This window comes from Cornus florida, unplaced genomic scaffold (assembly GCF_030987335.1).
Source record: "Cornus florida cultivar Cherokee Brave unplaced genomic scaffold, ASM3098733v1 CherokeeBrave_3.0.0_Hap2_Chr06, whole genome shotgun sequence".
In the NCBI taxonomy this organism is placed as follows: Eukaryota; Viridiplantae; Streptophyta; class Magnoliopsida; order Cornales; family Cornaceae; genus Cornus; species Cornus florida.
This window is the reverse complement of record NW_026775576.1, coordinates 85,242,264-85,252,760: the sequence shown is the minus strand read 5'-3', so window position 1 is coordinate 85,252,760 and position 10,497 is coordinate 85,242,264. Positions and strand designations below refer to the sequence as shown.

At 31.7% G+C, this 10,497-nt stretch overlaps 1 protein-coding gene across 1 annotated transcript; it reads left to right on the top strand.

Moving 5' to 3' along the window:
* The first annotated feature begins 4,643 nt into the window (after positions 1-4,643).
* On the top strand, positions 4,644-7,040 carry LOC132314482 (WRKY transcription factor 55-like). Its single transcript, XM_059813343.1, has 3 exons — positions 4,644-5,205; positions 5,746-5,877; positions 6,323-7,040. The coding sequence occupies exons 1-3, from the start codon at positions 4,679-4,681 to the stop codon at positions 6,840-6,842; spliced, it is 1,179 nt and encodes a 392-aa protein (XP_059669326.1). The 5' UTR covers positions 4,644-4,678; the 3' UTR covers positions 6,843-7,040.
* Positions 7,041-10,497: the final 3,457 nt, after the last annotated feature.

Genomic DNA, 10,497 nt, shown 5'->3' with positions numbered 1-10,497 from the left:
CATGGATTTTCCAAAATTGTTGGAGATAGGTCTGTCATTGACAGAAATAGAAAGTGGACATGTCATTTAACAAAGTAATGGGGGGCAATCGCAGAATTTGATTGTGTCTGGTAAATCAGAGGAGCGAAGTGAATTTATGATTTGATTCTGTTCGATGATTGGACGAGTGGATTCCAATACTACAAAATTAAATTTCATTGATTTGGGTTTCAGGTTTGATTTGGGTCCGAAAAGACCAAATTAAATTGTTAATTTCAAATATGAAAAATAATATGGAGTCTGACCACAAATGTCGGTATAATGTCATGATGCTCCCACTCTGATTTTCTATCAATATATATATACACACTCATTTATATATAGCATTGTATATTTCAAATTCATTTTTCATTAATTACCGATTTTTTTTTTCAGTTTTTCATTTGGTTGGTTTGTATATGTGTATGAATATAAGAAAGTACAACAGAATTAACCCTATTATGCATAGCATAATCACGTGTCTATATGTATTTCAAATTCTGTTTAATTGTATTATGTATAGAGGAGATCATGATGTCCAACAAACAGTTTAAAAAAATAATTTCCCATGAGATAGAGGATCACAAATATTAGAAAAATGATTATTGCACTTATTTTTTGTGGTGAATTCTTAAATTTATAATTTATAATTAGTCATTTATATAACAAATAAGAAAGTGAACCTCTACTTAATTGTATTTGGTATAAATAACTAATAAAAAATTATTCAACTTCGGGGACTCTAATTACAAATATTATTGTGAAAAATAGATCACCATAATTCATAATGGGCAAGAAATTGACCACCAAAGTTCTAGTATGAAGCAAAGTAATTAAAGTACAACAATTTAGTTCTCAACAAATTACTGAACAATGCTAAGAGAGCAATTTTCTCATCCTCCACCTATCTTTTAATCAGCTGCTAAAAAAACATGCAAAATGTTGTATTGACGCTCAGCTTGCACAATCACACACCCCCCACTTTTAGAGGACTTGTTGGTTTACAAATTATAATCCTACCATTTAAAGACATCAAAGAATGACTATGATGTATCCATTGAATTTATTCGTTTAGAAATTTCTACAAAGAACAATTATGACGCATCTCAATCAACCGTTGATTTTGTTCTTTAACAAATTTCTATAATATTTGTTTTTGGGGTAAATAATTTTTAAAATATTTCATACAAGTCCATCATCTTCAACAACTATTCAGAGTTTTGATAAGGACAAGTGCAGAAAACACCCTTAAAGTATATTACGTGTTGTACTTTTAACCCCCTATTTAAAAAAGTATGCAAACAACACCCCTAATCTTTTTACATTGTGCAAAAATACCCCTTAATCAGAAATCTAACATAAATTAGTATTGTAATACATGTTTTGCCCTTTTACTCCTCTAAAAATGTCCAATGGGGTATATATACTGCTAATCTCATAGTATAGAGGTGTTATGTGCACATTACCTTATATATATATATATATATATATTTAAATTCCTTTATACATATCTCTATTTTTATTTATTTATTTTTTTGTGAGATTTTGTAGAATAAGGCTCTGATTATTTTGAAATTTCAGTTTACTGTTTTTTACTAATTTTATTTTATTTTATTTTATTTTTGGTACCAACATTGTTAAACAAAAAAAAAAGGAAAAAAATCACAATATCAATGTGTGCTAGTTTTCGGAATTTGGACCAAATTTGTTTTCTTTAGTTTGGACTTTATTTTCATTTTCATTTTATTTTTATTTTTATCTTTACTTGTCTATTGTCGACGCGCTCCAATAATGTTCTTTTCGCTCATTTTACAAAACTATTTATTTTTATATATTTTATAAAATGGTTCAGTAAGGGTAATATAGTCAACTTAGGGTTTAAAACTTTAAGGGTGTTTTTTGTAGCATATGCCTCGATAACCCAGTGGGTTAGTGCCTCCGGTAGATTTTGGAGTGTCAAGTTTCGACTCTCTGCATTTACTAATATAATTTTTAACACTTATTGCTTTGTAAAAAAATAATGTTTTTTTGCACGTGAGGGCATCCTTCAATGGTATCATTTTTTAAAATTTTTTATTTTTATATATTTTTTTATAAAATGGTTCAGTAAGGGTAATTTAATCAACTTAAGAGTTAAATTTATCAGAGGGATTTATTTGTACCAAATTAAAATTTTAGAGGTGTTTTTTTACACGTGAGAGATGTATTATGCACTATAAACATACTTTAAATGTATTAAATTTTGATATGTATGAACAATGAACTTTCAACATATTGATTTGTTTAAAGAAACATTAATTAATTCTTTAACAAGTTAATGATCCATGATATTTAATCCGAAGATAGAGATTAATTAGTCTCACTTGAGTGCATTTAAATGAAGTTTTGTTTGGCTCCCTCTCACAGTACTCAATCTTTGAATGGAGTATCATTTTTTAGTTGTGATGCTGTATTAGCAAAATATCTATTGAATTATCGAAATCGAATTGGATCGAGTAAAATATTTATCGGATTTGGATCAGGTCTAATCCTGTACAAATCCGATATTTACTTAGAAGTGGCGCCCTGTCGGTCGAGTTGAAATTCAAAAAAGTCTTATGTATGCATTTACTGTATACGTAAGACTTTTATTGTATTCAAAAAGTCGGAATTCAGCAGCATTGTCCGAATACAATTATGCAGCAGCCGGTGCATTAATTTGACATGAATGATACAATTTTAACATTATTGACCATCTTGGTGGTTTTGGAATTGTCAAATACTATTTTAGCATTATTGAAACACTGCATAAACCCAAGTGGCTAATATCCTTTTCTACCTAGCTAGTTACAACAACACGATAACGCGTAACATATGAAGGCGACCATGTTGGCCGATTTAACCCACTGATTTAACATGAAAATGTTTTATTTGTTTTAATTATAAAAATATATATTTTATTTGTATGTTTTGGAAAGGATAACAAAAGATATTCAACAACTTATCACACTAAAGAGTGAGGTGGTTTAAATAGCACCATTCATATCTCAACTTAGCATTATTTTTTACATATATATTAAATTAGTGAGTGTTATCAAACATATGTTATTTCATTCTCTTGTATTTTATGTTTAATTGGTACTATTTTTGGCCATTGGCCTCTTTCACCATATAGCCTTCAAAAATCAACAATAATTTAGCGGCCACCAAGAAAATTCGATATTTCATTTGATGTCACTTTTTTATTTAAAGATAATAATGAGATTGTCATATATTTAATTCTATCATTTCTTAATTTGCCACTTCTCTTCTCATTTTCCTAATTAAATTTTTTTTCCCAACACTCAAAATAAACCACATTCAGATTTCCTTAAATTTGAATGGTCAAAACATATTATTTTGAACTAGGAGACTAGGACCCATCAAATCAAAATATAGGATTTTGTTTTCTTTATATATCAATAATTATTTAGAGTTCGGAATTCCAAATCCGTACTAATTTATTTGAGTTATGTTATTGATATTCTTAAATTTGTCGGACTAATAACTGTCATTGCTTTTTATATATTTATTAATTATTTGAAGTAACTTGAGTCCACCTCATTTCGTACTTCCCACTTTTAATCCATTCAACCTACATAAAAAACCATAGTGTGGAAATCACAAAACTCGTCACCATTTTAAAAAAAATAGTGTATAAAAATCATTCCTAAAATTTTAAAAATTCTTTAACTAACAAAATTTATTAAGTTACTCTAAATCCAGTGAAATGTCAAATTTGACTTTGTTATTTAATATTAAATTAAAAATTATTGTTATTATTATTATTATTATTAAATTACAAAATACCCTAAAGCGCTTATAAAAACACCCTAATTAAAAGCTATTAAATCGATTTTAACTTTCAAAGTGCTTCGGAAAAAGACAATGATATTTTTATAATTTTAAAATAATAATTATAACTTTTAATTTAATATTAAATAGTAAGTTTAAATTTGACATTTCATAATCTATTTAATAAGTCCAAGATTTTTTTTTTTAATCCTGTTCGAAATTTTATACACAATTTTAGAAGTAGAGGAATAATTTATGATTTTAACCCATAACCGAATACGAGCTTTTTGTCACGGACAAAAAAAAACACTAATACGAGGGGAGAGTAGCCCATGGTGCAGTTGACTGATTGGTCATGGGCTCCACAGGATCTGACTTGTGCTATGCCACATGGCACACACCAAGTGAGGTTTATACATGTGTCAAAGGGTTCAACCCCACCACCACCCCCAACAATACTACTTCCATAACCAAACAGAATCCTTAATTTTCTCCACTAATTCTCTCAATTTAACACCGCAGTCACATCTTCAAACTTAGAAAAATTCTTATTCATGGTCCAAACAAGGGTTTCAATGTGGGCTAGGTCTTCTTGTGGACTTAATGAATAAGTGCAGTGTTCGTGTGACCAGACCATGACCAAGTCATACACTCCAAGCTAGCTTCTTCTATATAACGTGTAAAAGGTACAGAAATACCTTGAATAATTTCTACATTCTTTCACAAAAGGCACCAACATAGAAGCCACCTAAGAACCACCTTTTTACCCCTTTAGACTTTACATCATATTATACATATACATATACATATACATATACATATATATATAGATCAATATGTTTTCCAAATGGAAGACATGTTAAGTAAAGCTCTCACCCAAAAACAAAAAACCATGGAGGAGACGATTTCTTTAATCTTTCATGGGTGCAATTTGGCTAGAGACCTTGAATCAAACCTCCCAAACTTGGCTAACCAGCCTAACATTCTTTCAAAATCATGCAATGAGATCACACAAATCTTCAGGAACGCGAGGGATCGATTGAATGCTGATCCAATGTCATTAGGCCACATGATCTTTCATGGACTGCATCAACCAGGGGAGTTGGATCAGATTGGTGAAGGAGTACAAGAATGGGTAAAATATGATGGTTCTCAAGCAATGAATATATTCCATGGACAATTTTTAGCTGAGAAGAGTAGTACTGAGTTTGAGGCACACAGAATGCATGAAAGGAATATTAGTACTGGACTAGAAAGGCGTGGTTCGGGGTTCCAAGTTCCGGTCGAAGCTCCTATGCAACTGAGGGGCAGTGGAGGGGAGGTTCAGCCATCTGATTCAGCCGGAGATTCATCCACGCAACGTCGACGAAGAAGGTAAAAAAAACAACTAATTAATTTAGGTTGTGTTCGGTTGTATGGAATTGGAGAAAAACGACTTGCAAAATTGAACTATTTTTTATTTATTTATTTTTTTCTTTTCAATTTTACAAATTTTAATTTCAAAGCTCCAATCCTACGTAGACGAAGAGGAACACAACATTAGAATGTATGTTCTTTGTGTTCTTTAACATATTGTGCAATGAAGAAGAATTCTCTTAATATAAAAAATGGAGGATAGTTTTAACGTGCATATTTTTAATGTATATTTCTCATATAATCTTTGTTTCCTTGTGAAAAAAGAATTTCATAAAACGTGACAGTAACACTTTAGAAACAATAATTAATGTATATTCCATACATTAATTTCCATTTAAATGATTGAGAACCAACTGGGGCTGTCACTTTAATGTGAATGGTCTGGGCAAAATTTCTTTATATGACACAGTCGGAGCTTGTTAGTTGACCAGGAAATTCAAACGTTGGACTGCATGAAATATTGGGTAATTAAGGGCTGTTTGGTTTTTAATTATGCAGAAATGTTGACACAGAGAAAAGGATTGTTAAGGTACCAGCACCTCAGATGGGTAATATTGAAATTCCACCAGAGGATGGTTTTATTTGGAAAAAATATGGCCAGAAGGATATTTTCGGATCAAGATTTCCAAGGTAAATTTACTGATTTTCCTTCATTTTCTCAGTGATATTTCACAATGAATTGTCAATTGTGTAGAATGCCGGTACATGGCCATGTCCATTAATTTGACATGGTCTTAGCATTACATGTGCATTTTTACTTTAGAAAAGTCTCTGCATTGAAAATTTGAAACTGGTCATGTCATATAGTCTAATGCTGCTGCCAAAATCTATGGCGACGACATTTTCCACTTTTAACAACAGTTGTGAGCGGCCGCTGTAGATCATTTTTGTTGTAGAGCAAAGAGTCTATGGATAATGCTTAGCTACTCACTAATGAGTAAGGTGAAGCTACTTACCCTTATATGATCCAATAAAAAAATAACACATCACATTTAAGCTACTCACACCTATTATGTATTATGGTTACAACATTTCAACAATGATGAAGCACTTTGATTGATGATTTGTCTTTCAGGAGCTACTACAAATGCACCCACCAAAAACAATTCCACTGCCCTGCCAAGAAACAAGTACAGAGGCTCGAAAACGATCCCTACACATTGGAAGTGACATACAAAGGCGAACACACATGCCATAATATGTTGTCCCCAGCGCCGCGAACACCTCCACCAATGTCCACGGAATTCACAAGAAGGACGACGCCAAAAACCGCCACTACTCAGCCTATATCACCGCCATCTGCTCCAATGCCTCTCAGCCGATGGACTTCAACAGTGGACAGTAAGCCAAGAGGAGACAGCACAATTAGTACCTTCATTAACACACAAATGCAAATGCATAGAAGCTTTGGCCTCAGTAGTGACATTGCAGGTCCCTCCAATGTCGAATATGGGAGAGTAGTCGACTACCAGCAGCCGGTTACGGATTTGGTTGATGCCATGTTTAATTCTGGTAGTTGCAGCAACAATATCATGGAGGACATCATCTTCTCTTCCATGGAAAGCAAGTGGGAAGGAGCAGACAATAAAAAATGATTAATTGCTTGATAGGTCGATCTGGTTAGATTAAGTGAATATAATAGTTTAACATATTTAGGTCATCAATTATGACCATTCAATTTCGTCATTAACTTGTTTTTAGAGAAATCAGTACTGTACTTCTTTACTTTCATAATTCTTATATGGCTGAGGACTTAATCGTCCACAGACCAGTGTCTTAATCAAAATGTGTTTATGTACACATGACCAATCAATGAAAGTTGATTATATGATTCCAAAATCTCTACAATATAATGTATGTGTATATATATATATGGGTTGCTCATGGCTTGTACATAGTGCATCCTTTCATAATCCTACTGTGACTACATGCAACCTAAAATTTCATGGTGGCTGAACACCATTTTGAAAAATGGTAAAAAGTTGGTCAAGCTGTCTAAACCAATGGACTTGAACCACCATGCACCTATTTTACAACTTGCATCAGCTTTTCCAACCAGGCTAGCAAGCTTATTAATATTCAAAAATGAAATGGAATGGATACAATCAAGCTAAGAAACATATTTTAATATGAGAAAATGCAAATTTAATTCATATTAGATTTGTTTAATTTAAAAATAATAATAAAATATGTCTTGTCCAAGAATATGATAATTGAATTGGATTAAATTGACCATATTTCATAATCTGCAACTCTTACTCATATTAAAAGAGACAGACCTAAGAGCATGCACATGGTCTTTGGTATGATGGTGTTGTTCAAGTAGTAAAGAATCGGCCTTCAAGTACTCCATTCCCTTCCTCTAAACACTATTAACTTGTAGTACCCAATGCTATTTACTCGTTCTTCATCCCAAGGCAGGCCCCTAAGTTAAGGGTCCTGTGTCAAAAATAAATTGGGGCCTACTTAGCTTAGCCTCATTCTCACATAAAAATATATAAATAAAATCTATTGCATGTGATTAAATTAATGTAATAAAGTAAGTTTTATAACTGAATTTTATCAAGAGTTTACAAAATTCACAAGCAACTTGAACCACCAGAATAAAAAGTATCGAAAAATCATTCTCATCACAACAAATTAGCTTGAATGCTAGATTTACAAACACCGTGAACACGTAGGCAATGGAACTATATATGGTCAATACAACATAAAATTAGTCATAGACACAAAATAATTATCAAACTAATGATTCAAATTATAAGGAATGTATATATTAGTACATAACCAAAAAAAAAAAAAAATGTGAAATTTACCACTGCCTCGTGACCCCCCAATCAATGGAAAAGGGATCCTTGCTTTTTGGTAGCTAATCGCTATCAGTAAATCAACGTGTGCTGCTGGTTATAAATTTTGACCCCTCTCTCTTCTTTAGGTGCTCTCTCTCCTCTGTTAAAGTAGTGGGCTGGCTCGATTGGGCTGTATGGGCTACATTAAAAAGAAGCCACATCAATGTGTGTTGGGTATAAACTTTGACCCCTCCCTCTACTCTTGGTTCTCTCTCTCTCTCTCTCTCTCTCTCTCTCTATATGGGCTCACAAAAAAATTTGGGGGCCTTGTGCAGTGGTACCATCCGCCCCACCCAAGGGCCGGCTAGACCATCCCCTTCCCCTAGTGGCCACTAACTACTAACTCTCTGACCATTACCGGATATAAAAATAAAAATAATAACCATGCATGATGAGTGGAAAATGTTGGCACTTAATTTTGTTTACATAATTATCGATGAAAAAGTAAAGAAAATATAAAAGGTAAAACTTCAGCATATTTGAAGAGTTCATGATTTTTGAGCTGGAAAAATTCTCGGCCTAAATAGCATTGTCCAATTTGAAAAAAAAAAAAAAATTGTAAAGAAAATAATTTTATTTTTTTTTATTTTGTGATTGGTAATGGCAAAACAAGTTTTCATATTTATTAAAAGGAGTAATAATAGGAAAGGCCAAAAACTCTTTGAATCTGGTCTGATCAGGCCGGTAAGACTCTTTAAAAAAAAGAAAGGAAAAAAATAAAAAAAAGGTCAGCCTTTCTTTCTCCTCATAGTCTGGGAAACTAAAAAGTATCCTAACTTTGAGAGGGAGAACTCTGTAACTACTGGGAGAAGAACTCCATGTCAGTCATGATATTAGCAACTATAGATTGTTCGAAGGCCTCTCTTTTTGAAGAGATGGACTCTGGAGTTAACCTAATTGATTTTACAATTCCAAAACCCTAGCGGTCTACATTATTGATCGGAATCATAATTATACATACAGTGTATAGATCGATGAGTGAACTATAACCGAAATTTTAAATCGCAATACATAACAATGTATAGATCAATGAGTGAGCCATTACCAAAACACTAAATCGTAATACATAATAATTATATATTAGTGAAGATTTGAACACGAGTAGTTAAGTGTGTGTATATATATGTTTTGAGTCCTTGAGTTCTTATCTGGAATTTGTTTAGTTAAAAACATCAATTCAGTTAAAATAATTTGATATATTTCTTTCCAATGGTATAGTTCTATTAATTTTGTTTGTGATTATTTTTCTTCTCCCTCAGTAACTCCAATTTTGGAGACTTTTTAGTTTTTAGGTTTGTGAGCTAGGAAAAAGAAAGAGAAGCAAGATATTTTATTTATTTTTTTCTTTCATTTTCTTATAACTTTTTTTTTTTTTTTTTTTTTTTTTTTTTTTTTTTTTAAGTCTGACCTGGCCTAGCTATGTCAAATTCAAAGAATTTTTGCATTTTTGTTTCGCGTTCCTTATCATTCATTACTCACCAACAACATATATATTGTTTTGTGCATTTCATGATTTTGAGTGGTATTTTACATATGTATACAAGTATATATACACTTATAATATAACATCACAATTAAAAATGATACTCCATTCAAAGATTCTTTGGATTGAGTATCACTGCTCATTAATTTATTATAGAATTTATTATAAAATTAATTCATTACTCATTAGTTCAGTTTCACAATTGTTCATACACTTCAAAATTTTAGATAGTTATAGAAATGAATGGACTTGTATGGAATATTTCAATATTTTGAAAGTCCATTTTCAGAATTGTTCATACACATCAAAATTTTAGATAGTTATAGAAGTGAATGAACTTGTATGGAATATTTCAATATTTTGAAAGTCCATTTTCAGAATGGTTCATACACAAATATTTTAGATAGTTGTAGAAGTGGATGATGGACTTGTATGGAATATTGTAGAAATTTATAAAGGAGGAAATTTAACGGTTGATTGAGATAGCATTATAGTCATCCTTTGTAGAGATTTCTAAAGGAGCAAATTTAACCGTTCATTGCGATACATCATACTCGTCATTTGATGCTTATAAATCAACAAGTCATGTAACAGTGTGTGAATGTATTGCTCAACAGTGAGGGGAGCGCCACTACAATCTTAGAAAATGTATAGTGTCCATCATTATCTACCACTATCACATTACAGAATTGTAAGAATGGAAAACAAAAGTGAAGAAACAGAAACCTATAAGTGCAGATGGAGATTAAGGGCTTACAACCCAAACTTGCTGTAAATTTGGATGGCTTCCAACCTCCAACCTTGGTCACTTCAGCCAAAATAAAAAATAAAAAATATAAAAAACATAAATAATATATAAACATATAAATAACACCCAACAAATACAATTCAATATTCCATCATTTTCTCGGCATCCAA